The sequence below is a fragment of the Plectropomus leopardus genome, chromosome 8, assembly GCF_008729295.1.
Source record: "Plectropomus leopardus isolate mb chromosome 8, YSFRI_Pleo_2.0, whole genome shotgun sequence".
Classification (NCBI taxonomy): domain Eukaryota; kingdom Metazoa; phylum Chordata; class Actinopteri; order Perciformes; family Serranidae; genus Plectropomus; species Plectropomus leopardus.
Genome location: NC_056470.1, coordinates 23,925,282 through 23,942,173, shown reverse-complemented (window position 1 = coordinate 23,942,173; position 16,892 = coordinate 23,925,282). Strand labels below are relative to the sequence as shown.

General features: G+C 39.8%; 2 protein-coding genes across 5 annotated transcripts; one reads left to right on the top strand and one right to left on the bottom strand.

Moving 5' to 3' along the window:
- The first annotated feature begins 286 nt into the window (after positions 1–286).
- LOC121947021 (protein disulfide isomerase Creld1) lies at positions 287–14,495 on the top strand. 4 transcript variants are annotated; one of them, XR_006106056.1, is made up of 15 exons: positions 287–505; positions 1,265–1,384; positions 1,486–1,568; positions 1,921–2,031; positions 2,176–2,267; positions 3,079–3,258; positions 3,368–3,463; positions 3,561–3,644; positions 4,557–4,652; positions 4,740–4,880; positions 4,957–5,224; positions 7,474–7,643; positions 9,503–9,637; positions 9,807–9,869; positions 14,206–14,495. XR_006106056.1 is itself a non-coding variant. In XM_042491888.1 (11 exons), the coding sequence occupies exons 2-11, from the start codon at positions 1,268–1,270 to the stop codon at positions 5,175–5,177; spliced, it is 1,221 nt and encodes a 406-aa protein (XP_042347822.1). In that variant the 5' UTR covers positions 287–505; positions 1,265–1,267; the 3' UTR covers positions 5,178–6,541. The 4 variants fall into 4 exon arrangements, 1 of the variants encoding a protein (XP_042347822.1); XR_006106055.1 differs by having other exon boundaries at positions 9,457–9,637; XR_006106057.1 differs by lacking the exon at positions 9,503–9,637.
- mbd4 (methyl-CpG binding domain protein 4) lies at positions 11,229–16,877 on the bottom strand. The gene is made up of 8 exons (XM_042491887.1): positions 16,762–16,877; positions 15,480–15,802; positions 14,723–15,372; positions 13,015–13,080; positions 12,763–12,897; positions 12,524–12,673; positions 12,257–12,360; positions 11,229–12,171 (listed from the first exon to the last, which is right to left on the bottom strand). The coding sequence occupies exons 2-8, from the start codon at positions 15,773–15,775 to the stop codon at positions 12,097–12,099; spliced, it is 1,476 nt and encodes a 491-aa protein (XP_042347821.1). The 5' UTR covers positions 15,776–15,802; positions 16,762–16,877; the 3' UTR covers positions 11,229–12,096.
- Between the last annotated feature and the right edge of the window lie 15 nt (positions 16,878–16,892).

The following is a 16,892-nucleotide window of genomic DNA, read 5'->3' as shown; positions in this document are numbered from 1 at the left end:
TTTTTCTTCCTCTTCTTTTTTAAACAAATAAAGCAAATTTGCTTAGTTTAAAAAGGGGTTAAATGCATCCAAACTATATTCGTGGACAAGACCTGCGACAATATGTGTTGTTTAAATAGCTTCATGAAGATTATCACGTTTTCTCACTGACATGAGGGGCGTCAGTCTGTGTAAAATTGGATGTTGACTAATTGGCTGATGAATGAAATCCCAGCGGATCTGGGCGGTGTCATATCCTGTGAGATCAGCTGTGTGGGAAACAGAGAACCAACTGGAAGCTGTTCATTCATCCCAGCGCGAGGCTAGCAACGCTGCACGAGCCTGTGTGAGCCCCACCAGCGTTAGCTTAGCTAGCAACTAATTCAGCTGGCTTTTCATCAAAAATGGCTCATTTGAGGCTTTAAAAGTGTCCGTCCACAATGTGAAACTCTGCCTGCATTGCGTGAACCAGCAGGGATTCAGACAATCATCAGTGGTGCAGCGGACGTGGTGGATTTGCAATAAGGTAAGACCGAAATAGCGAAAATAAATAGTTTTGCTAGCTGGCTAATATCAAAATAACTGCGTTAAAGATCACTTAGCAGATATTCAACGCTAAATAACGTTGGTTGGACGGTGTTGCTGAGTTCAGTAGACTTTAAAAAGACACCGGACAGATGGCCAGGCAATGATAGACAACGTTAGCTCAGGCTAGCAGCTAATATTGACCTTAGCCAGCAGCTACAGTAGTTGGCTCATTGTTTGTGGTGCTGATGCTGAGCTAACTAAGCTAACAGTGGAGAGAGCGCATCCCAACCAAGCTACAAGCTGTCTGATTTTAAAGCTTTTCTAACAAGACTGAATTATTCTAAAATTTGGAGACTCGTTGCTGAGCTGCTTTAGGATTTTATTGTGTGTAACATTAGACCCACCTTTTTCGTTTGGCTTTTAATTGAAGTTTACCTATTTATTTATTTACTATTTATTTATACATTTTAGTCTGTTTTATTATTATTATTATTATTTTTTTACATTTTATCTATTGTTTTTTTTGTTATCCACGTATTTACCTTTTATCTACTATGTAGAGTATTTTATTTATTTATTTAATGTACTTATTAATATTACATTTATTATTAGTAGTATTTTGCACCACCCCCTCCCCTCCCATAAGGAGCAATCTCTTAGTGTGTTTGACGAACTTGCTGGGATGGTCACAGTTCTTAGTCTAAGCATTTATGTATTTGTTAAACATTACTGATTTTGTGTTTGTGTTTTCTGAAAGATCATGTGGTGGGCCTGGCCGTTCCTGCCTGCTCTGGTGCTTCTCTCAGAGCTCTCTGTGGTGAGAGTCCAGACTGCACCATGCCAGACCTGCCGGAAACTTACAGAGAGTTTTATCAAGGTGCTGCAGTTAAGTTAATGTGCTGTCAGTTCATGCTTGTCTTCTTGAGCCAATTTTTTTGTTTTTAGTATTACTGAGTCTTGAAATTTCCCTGTTTGTAGGGCTTAGAGAAAACAGCGAATAAGAACTTTGGGGGAGGAAACACTGCTTGGGAAGAAGAAAAGCTGGCTAAGTATGCACGCAGGTAAGAGAAACTTTTTTGGATTCACACCTATGCTTTATTGAGTTACTTGATTTTTGGGGATTGTGTAGTCATCTAATATATGGTGTCACAAATGCCTAAATGAAAAGGTAAATTTTAATCTTTGTTGCATTTCTATTCCTTAAACCAGCCAGAATAATTTTGGAAGTCCTGTGTCTTCTCTGCAAATTCATATTAAACTATGTAATGTGTGAATGATTACATAAGACAGTCTATTTTTACAGTCCACTGAGGGGAGTAAAACCTCTCAGTGGACCAGAGCAAAGCTCCACTATCTTTTGGGGGTGGGTGCGGGTGTTAGTCCGTCTTTCATCTCTAATTGCTTTTGTTTCAGTGAGACTCGGCTCTTAGAGATAGTAGAAGCTGCCTGTGAGAAAGCAGATTTTGAATGTAATCGGCTGCTGGAGCAGATAGAGGACCAGGTGGAGACATGGTGGTTTCACAGGTAAATGTGATTTGTGTAATATGTTTTTTTTTTTTTTTTTGATTATTGTTTTGTGTTTTGGTGAATTGCCAAGTGGAATATGTTTTGTTAAAATGTATTAACACCCCTGTTAAAACTTCATGACATGATGTATGTGTCCTGTAGGCAGCAGGAGGCACCAGACTTGTTTGAGTGGCTGTGCATTGAGGAACTGAGACTCTGCTGTCCACCTGGACGCTTTGGACCTGACTGCAAAGGTGTGGAAAAAAATGAAAAATGGAATAGAAGCTTTTTGATGTCAGTGTAGAAAACCTAAAATGGTCAAACCTTATCCATCCTATGTTGTCCCGTACTTAAGGCCTTTGCACACTGGGTCCATCTTTTTCTGATGTTTTTTTCTGTCATCCAGGGAGAAAATAAACAAAAAAAAAACTTTGCACACTTAATCCATTGGTTTTTATCGTTCTCTTAGTTACAAAAATATGCGATATGACATAAAATCTAAAGACACATTTCCTCCCTTGCTTCTCTCCACTGGCAAAACCTATCTGGCTGTCACCACTTTCTTCTCGTGTCTTGCATTTGGCACTGCAGCTGCATAAAGGGACTGAGTTGTCCTCTCTGTCTCCACACTGTCTCTCTCTATGAATGTGTGTGGTCCTCATCCTCTTCGTCATCATCATCCACCTGAAAGATACTATTTGACCTGTTAAAAGTGAGCTATCGGAGTTATGAAAGGATACTGTGCGCTCCGCCTCTCCGTCTTGTTGTGGGTGTGTCCTGCTGTCTCCTTGTCTTCACTGTTTCTTGGTCAAACAACTCTCTAGGCTTTTGACAGATGCGAAAAACGCAGAATATCAAAACTGTTTTGAAAACTTAAATGATGGATGTAAATTTCGGACTCTGTGTGCAAATGTGACTGACACAGAGTAAGGTTGTATTTATTTTCACACATGCGACAATTTCGGACATAAAAAACAGACTCAGTGTGCAAAGGCCTCTAGACTTCATAAAGACATAGTTTTGGGAGTTCCAGAGCACCACTTATAGAATATTCATCCAATACAGAGTGTCCATCTGACCCTGGTGGTGTATGTGGAGGTCTGGGCCGCTGTGAGGGGGAGGGAACACGCCTCGGAGATGGAGAATGTGTCTGCGATCCTGGATACTCTGGCCGTCTGTGCCAGAGCTGTGCTGATGGTTACTACAGAGAGAAAAGCTCCAACGACAGCAAAGGAGCTTGTGCAGGTTACCTGAGATCCAAACCACAGTTTCAACCCTTCACATGTATTAATTTGTGTTTTAGGTCATCTAAAATTGACCTTTCCACTATCTCCTTGTCTGTCACACTTTGTAGCTTGCTATCACTCATGTAAGAAGTGCGCAGGGCCGCAGGACTACAAATGCCTCGACTGCAAACCCGGCTGGATCCTTCATGACAACAAGTGCGTAGGTGAGTCTGGCTTTAGAGGTCATGTGATAACATGTCACTGGCTCTGTGCCAGTTTTCTGGATGTGTGCTGTTTGACTGCCCTTGTATGTCTCTTTAGACATTGACGAGTGTGGTACCGAGTTGGCTCGTTGTCCTTCCAACACCTACTGTCACAACACTGAAGGATCATATGAGTGCAGAGGTATGTGCTCTTGTATAGTGGCTGCTGTCAGTGCACTGTATTGCATCTAATGAAAGCATGCCAGTGCTTTTTAAGACTTGTAGATTTTTTGCAACTGAGGTGATTTTTTTTTTTCATTATTAACTGTAATAAGAGGCAGGTTTTAGTTGGTATGCAAGAATTTTGAAATTCTGAGCCTGAATGTTGAAAATAGTGATATGGCTGATAAAAGATGGCAATATTTTGTCTTATTTTTTGCATTTTTTTTGTTATGTTGTTAATCATTCCCCTTTTTGTAACAATCAATCAATCATTTGAAAATATCATGATAACGTTATAATGTACATTCGCCCAATACTCATTTTTACTGAATAGAGCTCAAGGGAAGATCTCTGATCATCCTAAACACATTTTCTGTTGTGTCCTGTTGTGTTCCTAACGCAGTTAGTCACAAGCCCCGCTCCTTTGTCTGCGCAAAACTAATGTGACAACGAAAAAACATCAGCTACTGCATTCGATGAATGTCATCTTATTTGCTAATAGCTGATGGCAATCAATAAGGCATAAACCATCAGACACCAATGTTCAGAATCCCTAGTTTTAAGTTACATTTGCAAAATTGGAGAAATTATGAAAAAGCAACCTTCTCTTTCTCATCCCAAATTCGAATGTTTATCTGCATCCATTGATTATTTGTTTTATTATAGATTAATCTGCAGATTATTTTCTTAATTGTTTTGTCTATAAAATGTAAGAAATGGTGAAAATACCCCTCATCTTGAGGAATTTGCATTTACATTGCCTGTTTTATTTGGTCAACAGGACAAAACCAAAATCATTTCACTGCATTGTAATGAGAAAACATGTTTTTCTCGTGGGACAAATTCAGTTATTGGTGCATAATGTTGTTCACTGTGCTTTTGTTGTTTCCAGGCTGTGACCAGGCATGTGTGGGCTGCATGGGTAGTGGTCCTGCCCGCTGTAAGAAATGTGCACGTGGCTACAGATTGACAGGAGCAAAGTGTCTCGGTAAGGATATACTGTTTATTTACATCATTTCTGTGCCACACCTCACTGTTTCCTTAAACTGTTTCTTGTTTTTGCTTTCTTGTACAGATATAGATGAATGTAGTGATCGTGCAATAGCGTGCCCTGGACTCAATGAGGCCTGTATCAATGAGGAGGGCTCCTTCCACTGTGACTGTGCTGATGGATTCATTAGAAGAGACAGCATCTGTGTTGAGAACAAGCCCCCTGGTAAGCAGTCATTGCAGTAAAATACACATGTTGTTCATCAGTTCTCAGCTAAATTTCGTTTCCTCTGCCTGTTCAGCTGGGCCAGAGAAGGGGCTGTTTGACGACATGACAGATGATGAGGTCCTGGTACTGCAGCAGATGTTCTTCGGCGTTGTAATCTGTGCCATAGCTACGCTCGCTGCTAAAGGTGACATGGTTTTCACGGCCATTTTCATCGGAGGTGTAGCTGCTATGGCCGGATACTGGCTGACAGAAAAGGGAGACTACATGCTGGATGGATTTCTGAAGGGACGCTAGACTGTCTGGAGCCACGAAAAAGGACACTGGAATACCAGCCAGTTAAGGTGAATAAGACTCAACTGGGGGCAGAAAATATCCCTGCAATGCTTGCCTTTCAGGGATTTACTTGGGGAGTTACTTGAAAGGGCTCGGGTTCATTTATGTTTATGAATAGGATAACACAGGAAAAGGTGAGAACTTGAAGGCTATGAAGCCGCAAAACTTGAAGAGGAATAGCAAAGCAACACTGCACTGATATAAAGGAAGTGAACTTAATCCCTTACCTCAGCTTTGTTGGGAACAAGGGTGAAACAAAGACCACTACTGATTGTTAAAATCTATTATGCATTTGGATGTCTCATCTTGCCTCAATGTTAAAATGATGTCGTTTTCTTCCACACAATCAAAACCTCCCGTCCATCACGTCGTCCACCATGTTTTTTCATTATCTAGTGTCATAAAGCAGAGGGTTGGCTGTCATGTTATTGCAACACTCAAGCTTCTTGCGTTGGTCATGTGGTTAGATAAGGCAATTTTTAGGAATTTCCTCAATCACCCCAAAATGAAAGCTCATCAAAACTCTGGGATATTTCCATTCTGATTCACTGGTTATTTATGTTCATAGAATGACTTTTTACCTCCTAACTTATTGAATGATTCTTTTTAGTGATAATGCATGAAAATAGGATTTGAAATGAAAGGTACTTTACTGTATATATTTATTTATTGTCTTACTTTGGCATGGAAGACAGACTTTGTCAGCTGCTGGATCACCAACACTACTGCTATTGACCACTTAGTGAGTGTGTGTGTGAGGGAATGTGCTTCGGTAAATTCCAGAGTTGATCTGGATGATTAAAGCCACTTTTTTTTGTTGCCTTTAATTTATTTGACAGCAATATTTATTGGGAAGACATTTATCATATTTTGCTCTTGCCATTTCTTCTGTGTATTTTTGTGTGCATTTTTAATGCAGTTTTTTTTAGTCTGTTAATTGGTTATTCTAGCAGATATGGTAGCATCATGTTAGAAAGCCACTGAAACGTCATTTTTTACGCGACCATCTACTTTGTCTTTGGTTTTCCTTGTGTGGAAAGTTTTCCACAAAGTTGTTGTTATAGATGTTTGCTTTTCAATAAAAAGTCTGTCACTCACGATGTTTTAGTTAGAATTATTACATAAACTCTTAACATAGAGAAAATGAGGGAAAACATTTCAGCTTTTTGAAAATGATTTTCTACAATTGCAAAATGCATGATAAATTACAGGACCTTTAGGAAGCCTGTGACTGGAAAAAAACTTCCAAGCAGCATTGTTAAAATGGTTATTTTTACGATGTAGTGCCCCTACACTTTTAGAGCGGTACATTACGGCCAACCCAAACCCCCACCAGATCATTAAACTTTTCGTCGCTGGTGTTACACAGGTTAGACCCAGCATTGCCGCTGGCCATCAGCTTGCTGTGGGCCTCCGGTGCTGCGATTTGTGCTGTTAAATTCTAGTTGTTTAAAAAGTTTACCAAAACATTATCCAGATGATGAACATTAGGTGCTGGACAAGCGATCATGCAAGAGATGAAAAAACAGAGTCTGCACACTAGACTATGATCCCATAACCAATGACCAGTCTGATGAACAGCGTGCAGCTCTAAATGTCTGCTCTAAATGTCACCTTGGTGCTAATGCAGTTAAATACCCCTACTTTTCTTCATCTGTGTGGTCAGAGTCGATGTTATGATGGGCGGCCACAAATAAATAAATCAGACTGTCAGATTGTTGTTGTTTTTCCAGTAGCCATAAAACGGATCACTACAGCTTATGTCAGGACAGTATAACAAGTTTGCAACCTTGCTTTGTTTTGCTCAGTTATGAAGTATAGTTTATTCATTTCTTACAGTCTGTGAAGGTTTTGTTTTTAGAATAACAGCTGACCCTAACAACTTAACCTCTGCCATGATATCCCTACTGAAAATATCAAGCTAACTTCTTTTTACAGCTTGCTGGTGATGTGTAATGTAACATTGTGAAGTGTGATGCACTTCTCGCAGGAGAGCCTACCTAAGTTTACATGGTGCAAAACAGGCGTTTGTGACATGGAGTAAGAATTAGAGGTATTATTTTTCCTATTACAATTCAGTGTGCCTTTAAAATGAATTTTTAAGCTGTTATTTAAAGATAAAAAGTTGGATGATGTTGCTTTAAAGGGGAACTCCACTGATTACACACTGTTACTGGGAGTACTGCTGCTCCCAGTGACTGTGGTATGTTGCTGCTGATACGTGTAAAAGTTGCAAAAGTCTCTTGTTGTTTCACAGGGAGCTGCATTAAATCTGATTGTGAGAAAGATGTTTCAGGCTGAGGACTACAAGTTTGAAGATGGAGGAAATCTTTGGGTGTGGAGTTATAAAGAAGTGAGCTCACCAGACCTCTGTAACCTGCATCTCTGCTCGCGGCTAGACGCTCCAACCTACATTACAAGCCTAACGTAAGCAAATCTCCAACAGAACTGTTGTGGTCAGGTTGCATTGTGGGTATTGTAGGCACCAGGTTTTGACAAAGAAGAGAAATGCACAGCTTAACAGAGATATGACTGACAGTGCTATAGGAATGTGATGCTAAATCGCTGGAGTACTCATATAAAACTTGAATTTACGTTAGTGCAACCCATAGCTGCACATAAGAGGATATTTATAAAGTATGACTAGAAATCTGATGCTAAAAATTTGGTTGTTCCCAGTTTAGAAAAATCCTACAAATATTCCTTTAATTTGCTATCACAGCACTAATTGCATGTACTGTATATGTGCACCACATTTTCATCTGTCAATCATGATGCATGCCCGGGGGCTACAGGGAGGCCTGAGTTTGAAGTCTTGACTCTGGATGTCGAGGTTCAACCTATTTCAGTGTCCCACTCCAGTTAATGGGGTTGAGGCGCAGCAGCTCTCTCTCCTTTAGTGTCTCCTGGGAGCGTGTTAGTGCTCTGTCCCTCCAGCTCTGCTCCATTAGCTACACACACAGACACACACACACACAGACACACACACACACACACACACACAGATGAGAAAAACCTCAAACACTCCCTATATTGTTGTAATCTGAGAGCATCCAGCATGTTGAGCATTATCAGGACACTATTGTGAGGAACATAAACACAAAGGCATTAGTCGTGTATACATAATGCATGTGTGGAACTATACCCTCTTGTTCTCATCTCTGTATGCTGTCATTGCTTTGCTGTGCTGGAGCCTTAGCTCTCTCTCACTGGATAGGGCGAGGCGGTCCACTTCTCGTAAAAACTCGGCTTCTTTCACTTTACTGGCCAGCTGCAGCTTCAGTGCTATGCATTTCTCTTCTATCTGCCTCTTCAACTGCTCTCGCAACTCCTTCCTACAGGACAGAGAACCACTTTCCTGTATCACAAATGAATGTTACAGGGATAGTTCAGATTTGAAGTGAGGTTGGATTAAGGACCGACAGTAGATGTCAGTTGGCACAGTTTGTAGAAGCAGGCTGTAGGTCAACACTGAAGCCAAGACATGTACTGTTGTGGACGGGTTTAAAAATCTGCAGCAGATCAAGTGTGTGCTGTATTAAGAGTATTTTCACTATCTATGCTCTCTTAAAGCCACCAGACTCCACTGACAAAAACAATAATTTAGGCTCGCTGAGCATTTGAGCTGCTGGTCTACCGCTGCTTTGATCAGTTAGTTACTCTGTGTCACTGACCTTGATGAATCCAAACTAACCACTTTAAATGCCAAAGTCACACAGAAAGACACACAAAAAAACTAATTAAGGCCCCAGCAGACCAGCTGCTCCTGTGTTTAGCGAGGTTAAATCCCTGCTTTTCTCAGTGGAGTCTGGCTTTGAAGAAAGCGATGTAACGGCTTCACTTTTCTATCATAAATCCCTGTCAGATGTCAGGGTAAAGTAGTGAAAATGCTCTCAATATAGTGTACAATCTGATATTGATTGTTTTATGTGGAACTTTTTTAGGTGGCTAAAATACATTTTGCTGCTGCCCCGGTCCAAAGTGATGAGTCAGTAATGAGTCTTAAAAGCAGTAAACAAATTAGCATTTCAACATCTCTGGTCTCCTTGTCTCAAAGTAAATTAAACTACAGAACGTGATCACAAGGCGCTCCGACAAACACTACTGTACAGCCTCAAAACATCCTTTTTACTTCTGGTGATTACATTTAGGCTTCAAAAATCCAAAAAGTGGTGTTCATTTCTGAAAATTATCTTGCTGAAAAGAACTTGTAATTATTTTAAATGTTTGTTTACCACAGAGCATATGTGCTGCAATTACACAAAATCCAATGAAAAATCCCATAGACTTTTTGACCAGGGAACCAGGGGGACGTTAGCTTCAGAGAAATGCCATCCCTGTGGCCCTCTGTTGCTCAGCTTCCATGCCTGCTACTCCAGCCTGCTTCTCCAAACTGGGGGGCATGAGGACTGCCATATGCTGTAAGTAATACACTGACTATGGATAAGTACCTCATACAAGCTCAAGTCAAAAAAATCTAAGCTATCCCTTTAAGAAGTGTATAGTATATGCAGGATATATTACAGAGAAAGAGCCATCAGTACAGGCGGTGAAATGAACGTTTATTTTACCTGTACTCTTCTCTCTCAGTGCTGGTTCCATAAAAGGGTTTCCTCCACACTTGATGATACCTGACACGTCAACCAAATACAAGTGAGTAACTTTGAACTCAACTTACTAAAGCAAAGATGTTATCTATGATTCTCTGTACAAAAAAAAAAGAGCGAGATATTGCACAGACGCTCCTACCTGTGGTGCTCTCTCCTCTGCATAATTAGTGTCCTCTGGTGGTTGTGGTGGTGAACAGCTGGCGTCTCCAGGCTGACGGTACGTTTAGGGACCAAAGGTGGATGTAAAGGGTTCAGTCTTGGAATACTCTAGAGAGCAGATTCATGACCGTTTTGTTTTATTTATCTCAAACAAACACCATCTTCCAATGAGGCAGTCAGGCCATGAATGAAGTATCAATGAATCTCTGCTCACCTGACGGCTTGTCCACAGCCGGGCAGAGTCTGAGATGTTGGGGAATATCATGGGAGTGACCACCAGACAGTGACGCTGCCGGACAGGAAGTGTGTCGTGAGGAATAGACACTGGTGTGGAGGCTATAGAGATGGCTGCTGAAGTAGTGAAGATTGAAATGAACAGTGTTACAGCATGTTTAACCCTTTGAACCCTGAGCACATTGGTTTTATTTATAAAACATGGGGGGAAAGGCAATGTATTACTTTGTAAGAAATGTTTCAAGAATTACAAGAAATAAGATTTTTAAAAAATATTTTTTTAAAGAGAAAAATGTCCAGGGGAAAAGGAAAAAAGTAAGGGGAAACTATATAATTATATATTTAACATTGTTACAGAATTAATGTATTTCTAAAGTTTTGGTTTTTTTTTTCAAAAAATTGTAATTGTTATTATTACAATTTTTTTTTTAACGAATTTTGAAGTAATTTTCTTGGACTTTTTACTAATTTCTTGCTAATTTTTGGGTCATTCCCTGGCTTGAAAGACATCAAGCCAGTGTTCAAATGGTTAAGTTGTTTGCTAGAAACAGAAATTGAACAAATGTAAAAAAAAAAAAAAGCAACAATTTTCTTACGTAGTCTCATTTTGAAGTTCAAGCTGTTTCCTCTGTTCGCCCCACCAGAGAAGTCTTTGTGGAATGAAACTTTCCAAACTTTAAAATCCTGCACGATTTAATTGTCTTCTTAACGTTGCAACACTGATTTCTAGTACATCATAATGTAAATATGACAAATTACTATACTGGCACTAGTTAGAGATTAAACTGTGACATGCCTGTCTGTGCATTCACTGAGTGTTTTGCGGTGGCAACAGTTGCCTTGGGAATCAAGTTACCCACCACCGAAGAGAAAGCTGCTGCGTGCATCATGCTTCAGTGCACTCAAAAAGAAAGATGATTAGCCTGTGACAGCACACTAAGCTCAGATATCTCATCCACGTATCGACATCGGAACAAGAAAACCAGTCAGAATAGTGAATCACTGCAACTTTTAAACCACATAAAACATTTTATTAACAAAACAGTAAAACTTTTTAAAGGAGGAAATAAAGTCACTTTACAATTTTCAAAGGATTCAAGTGTGACACTGAAAGTTCATCATAAGAGAGATGGAACCAAGTCATTGTTTTGCAAGTCAAAAGTCTTAAGTTTTTGCACTAAAGTCCCAAGTCCACACCTTTAAATTTTTAAGTCCCTAACAAGTCATAATGCGCTCTTCATAAAATATTATGCCAATTTTAATAACATAATAATGTCAACTAAGCATTGGCTTGTTAACTATGTTGATACTTGGCTCTAAGTACCGTTCTTTGTGCAACTTCAACTCTCTCTGGAAGTTGTTGCGTCTCAATCTGTAGTTTTCAAATGTCACATTTTGCACGCTGTAAATTCTTTTGCCACCACCACCGCTTAGTTTTTCTACATGAACAAACATCCTTTGGTATCATTCTTTTCAAATGGCACTCAGTAACATCATTTTAGTTCTTGCAACTTGATTGGATGCTGTTGGATCAAACACTGATTCTGGGGAATTGTGCCATCTGGCTGAGAATTAATAGCATTTATGGTAGTTGATTTAGGAAAGTAATTAATTCGTGCAACACTTTTTAAAGAACATACTTTTTAAAGGCTCACGTCCAAGTGAGGTTACAAGTCACTGATGTTAAAGTCCAAGTCGAGTTGCAAGAATTTTTTTTATTTTGTCAAGTCTACAGTCTTCAAGTTTGTAACTCGAGTCCCCCCCTCTGCATCTCAATAGTAATATTGTTGGATAACTGTATTGTTTTTTATGGGATGTAACTGATTTCCATGTCTGTGCTGCAGCAAATCTCCATGCAGTTTCTCATACATTGTGCTTCAGATTCCAAGACTTTCATGATTCTCCCACAGCCACTCGTGGTATTTGTTCAACATGTGATCTTCAGGTTTCACCTAAAAGAAAACGACAAATTCCAGATATGGCATTAATGAACATTACCAAAAAAACGTCATCCAAAATAGTTGGGATTAGACTCACATCTCTCCACTCTCCCACACAGAAGATCCTATAGGAGTCATTGCCGTACTTCCCAATGCCATGCAACTCGATGGGGTAACGCCACTGTTTAGTTAGATATTCATCTACACAAGAAAAAAAGGGATTGTGAGGTATTTGTTGCAATTGATTTTGCTTCACTTATTCTGACTAAAACTATACAAATGACAACACTCCACATATACTGTAATTACTATGCACAGAAGTGGACGCTATAATTCATTCCGCACACTAGACAGGCGTGTTCACCTGAGAAGCGGATGAGTGTTTTGGCTCGAAGCTCATACAGGCCCAGTGGCTTCATAAGTTCAGACAGGGGCTTCCAGTCGGCCTCTCGGGTCACCTCTGGAGACGGGTAGCGCTCAAAGAACTGCCACAGCACTGGGATGGCCATCCTGCCTGAAGTGTTATCAAAAATACAAATACTACATGTGAGCACTTGTTGGTACAATGCTGTTGCAATGCTATGTGTGTATGTTGGAGCTTACCACTGGTCTTATTGAGAAAAATGGTGGCCACCAAAAGCTTCCAGGGGTCGTGGAAAAGGGTTTCCTGAACGAGGTTGTAGGGAGAGCGAGGGGGTGTCCACTTCTTGAAGGCCTTCCTCCTGGGTGGGCTAAGGCCTGTGTATGGACAGTGTATCCTTACATGATGAGGTATTCTTTATGTCTCACATACAGTATAAATATACACCAGTATTCTCTTTGCTTTTCCTATTGAATGAAATGTTGTAACATTACCATCTCTTAGGGGTTGCCTGCTGAAATAAGAGCTTGTTTTCCGCTTCTCTTCCACGCTCTTGGACTCTAGGCAGACAGGACACATTTATGTACATTTAAAAGAAAGAAAACATTTCTTATGACACACAGTTGGTGCAGAGAGCCAACATTTGCTGCTCCTCAGCCATGTTGTTTTCATCCTGTAAGTCAGTCACCTTATAATATTAGATTACTTTTATTCTGTTCTCATCTATTTCTGTTGAGATGTGTGATTTAATGTAAATAATTTTGTTCTCTCTTCGCAGAACTTAAAACAAAAAAACAAACTGCTGTGCATTTTGAACCTTGGATGACTCCTTATCTGTGGCTCAGCCTAACAACTAAACACTTAGATTTACAATTTAACTCATAAGTAATAGGAAAACGTTTTAACAGTCAATCAGAGCAGTACCTTACAGAATTGGAAATGAGGACAGAAAAGTAATCCTGAAAGTGTTTCAAATAATTATATGCATGAACCAGAACACTTTCACAAACAAAGGAGGAATGAATGTAGGAGGGCACAGCTGGTGTCTGTAATAATACTTGGTGGGAATATAAATGATACAGAAAATGAATCTTCCTCATCATTTGTGATTTTTTTTTCATCATGTCAGAAGTTCAGTTACCATTTAAAATATGTATTTTATGCCTTCAAAAATTTCATTCTACTTGTTACAAAGCTTTAGTGGTCACCAGAGTTGGGAATTAGCACCAGCCACCATCCAAATGCTGGTAAAATATGCTGCTAGATTTACTATAAATAAAACAACAACAACAACAACAACAACAAAAAGTATACTGAGTGACTGGTAGATTGACAGGGGGACAAAAAATTGAATTTCCAACTCTGGTGACCACCATCAAGTGTATTATCTGAAACCTGAAACTGGAACAAAGTATGTATATGTTTGCTCTGAGGCTCCAAAAGCCTTCATGCCTAAGCAGTATACAGTACTCCAAGTGATGTTTCTCCTCCCCTTCCTCTTTATTGTACATATCACCTGGTTTTCACATCAGTACATATCATTCTGGTTTTGTGTTACTTAAAGGATGGATGTGTAGAATTTAGGCAGAAGTTTAATATACTATTCACTGTTATGTTTTCATTACTTTATAATCACCTGAAATTAAGACTCTTTTTGTTTTCGTTTGTCCTTCACATCTATGTAGGGACTTTTCCATGAAGCCCAACACGTTGCAGTGCCATGTTTCCACATCAGCCCAGGATGGAAAAGAGGGCCTTTCACATTTGTATGTTACCCGAAGGCCGCTGTATGTTCCCCTGCATGCTTGTAAAGGGGTGATGAGGGTTTATTCACTTATTGGCAATGTGCAATCTCACTGCTCCCTCATCATGGTGTCAACTACAGAGTCAGATTAAACTAGACTCTCTTACAAGTCCAGGAGATTTTAAAAACAGGATTGAGGACTTGTACTTGTCTGGCTACTGAATTTTGCTAATTTTAGTTGTTTGCTGTGTATAGGCTGATTTTTTAAAAGTCTTTTGTTTGTAAAAAATAAAAATATATGCTGTTTGCTTTGAACTTTCTGCTGTTCTTTTTTTAGTCTTTTTTTTAGTGTATTTATTTTTTTAAATGTGAAATTCATCACATAAAAAGATCACATCCAGAGAACTAACTTTAAGTGCTACTTTAACAAGATGTCAGATGGTGTGGATCATACTTACTATTCTGGGAATCTCTCACTGGTGTGCAGCTCCCACCAGTGATGTCAGGTAACAACACCTCCTGTTCCTCATCCTGATGACTGTCAGCACCGACCTCCTGTTCAGAATTAGGTTTGTTGTCACCTTTGTTATGAATCTGTATCTCATCTCCACCTCGCTCACCCTCACCGTCGTTCTCGCTGTCGCTGGCAGGCTCAACACTCAGTGTCGGGACAGAAGTCTGTGTGTCTGTCTCTTCTTTCTTTTCAGCGATGAGAGTGTTTTGTTGGTTGCTAGAAGGAGCCAGTCTGAGGAGCTTCTCTCTCAGCTGACCCGTCCTCTGAGGGCTCTTCTGCAATTTAACATCATCCTCTGTAATTGTAGGTGTATGCAACACTTTTCTGTCTTTAGTGTCACTTTTGAGGGAGGAAGGGGCTCTTTTAGGTTTATTTGGAGGTGGATCCAGTATTTCTGTTGTACCCTGCTGTCCACTTGCATGTCTTTTCTTTCTTCCCCTCTGTTTCACTTGTGAGGGGAGTAACTGTGAAGTGGTGACGGCATTGTCCTTGGATGTGGTGAAATCAAAAAGTTCTATGTCCAAGTTACCTTCTCCGTCTTTCAGGAGGAAAGCCTTCAGGGATGCTCTTGAGCGGAATCTCAGCCCTTGGGGACTTAAACGACAGAGCGAAAAAATCAGTTAGACACTAATCAAACTGGATCTGCAAGACACTTAGGTATGATTACACACAGACACAATTACACGAAAACAATGAGTCACCTTGTAATGTAGACGTCCATTTTGCCTGCTGTCTTTCCAGCTTTCCGCTGCCTAACCTCTCTGGTCCAGCCAAGGGGCAATGTGGAAGTGTGGCATGAGTCACCCTCGTCCTTGTGACTTTGGTTATTTATGTCTCCACTGGTGTCCAGCTGGAAATCACAGCTAGGATGCATTTTTAACGGTGTGCTGTTTTTTAACCCAGTGGAGAGAGCGGTGGACACTGAAGTGGAGGTGAGGCTCTCTGTCTTCAGCTCACTTTCCAGGAGCTGACTTCGTACTCCCACATCAGCAGCCATTCCTGATCTGTGTTTTCTTTACCTACTCTTTATATCATTAAAACAACACATTGATGACACAGAGTAGCAACCACTTAGGGGCTGTTCTTTATTTATCAGAGGAGGGGGGTGACTGTGTTTTGTCTTTTGTTTGTTTGTTTATTTGGTTTACCCTCCCCAAAGCTACGAATATTTTTTCCTTGAGTCTCCCTGAATGACTGAGGGAAACTACATGAGCCCCCCTACATAAATTAGTTGCTATAGATTCTAAAAACTAACCATTTGTAGTTTGAAAGTCAAAAGTTGAGGACGAAATCCTGTCGCGCATGCTGATTAGTTAGTGCGAATGTTTTTTTTTTTTATGCAAAATTTCAAACAAGGCATGTAGAATAGTGTTTTGGATGAAATATCACCATTTGAAGCTCAGATTCTGGCTATGATAAATTGTGTATTTTTGCTGATATTTTTAAAAACTTCTTTTAAGAAAACATGCCCTCAGGTTCAGGTTTGGAAGGTATGATTTCTTTAAAAAATAGATGACAAAATAAATACTAAACACAGCCAATTAAAGTTGTACAAAGGGTTTGTACAGGCAGGGGCAAGTCACATTCAGGGACTGTCAAGTACTTTTTAAAGCTCTCATTTTTATGTCATAGAATTCACAAAATAATTTATGATTTCCTCTTAATTAGATTCAAGTACTGTTACTAGGACCGACTCAAAAAAATGTCTGATCTTCAAAGTATTTAAGGACTTAAATTTCTGAGAGTCAAATTCAAGCACCTAAAGCACCTAATATGAGCCCTTTGTATGCCCCTCCCCTAAGCCAAAATTAAAAACAAACAAACATAAGACTCTCCCCAGTGCTTGACAAATTATTCTACGCCTCCCTCTTTTTGCACCGACCCCTTCCCTTTCATAAATAACGAACAGTCCCTTTACATATCATGCATCTAACTGATCAGCAGATGTTGAAATTGTAAAAAGTAATCACATTGTTAACTTACCTAAAAGTCCTTTTCTCTCATGAGTCCAGACTTACGAGTGTGCTTTCTGTGTTGTTTCTGTTGTAAACAGTGGACGTAAAAGCCATGGATGTATTGTAGGGAAGTCGAAGCTTACACGCAGGAAGGCAGGA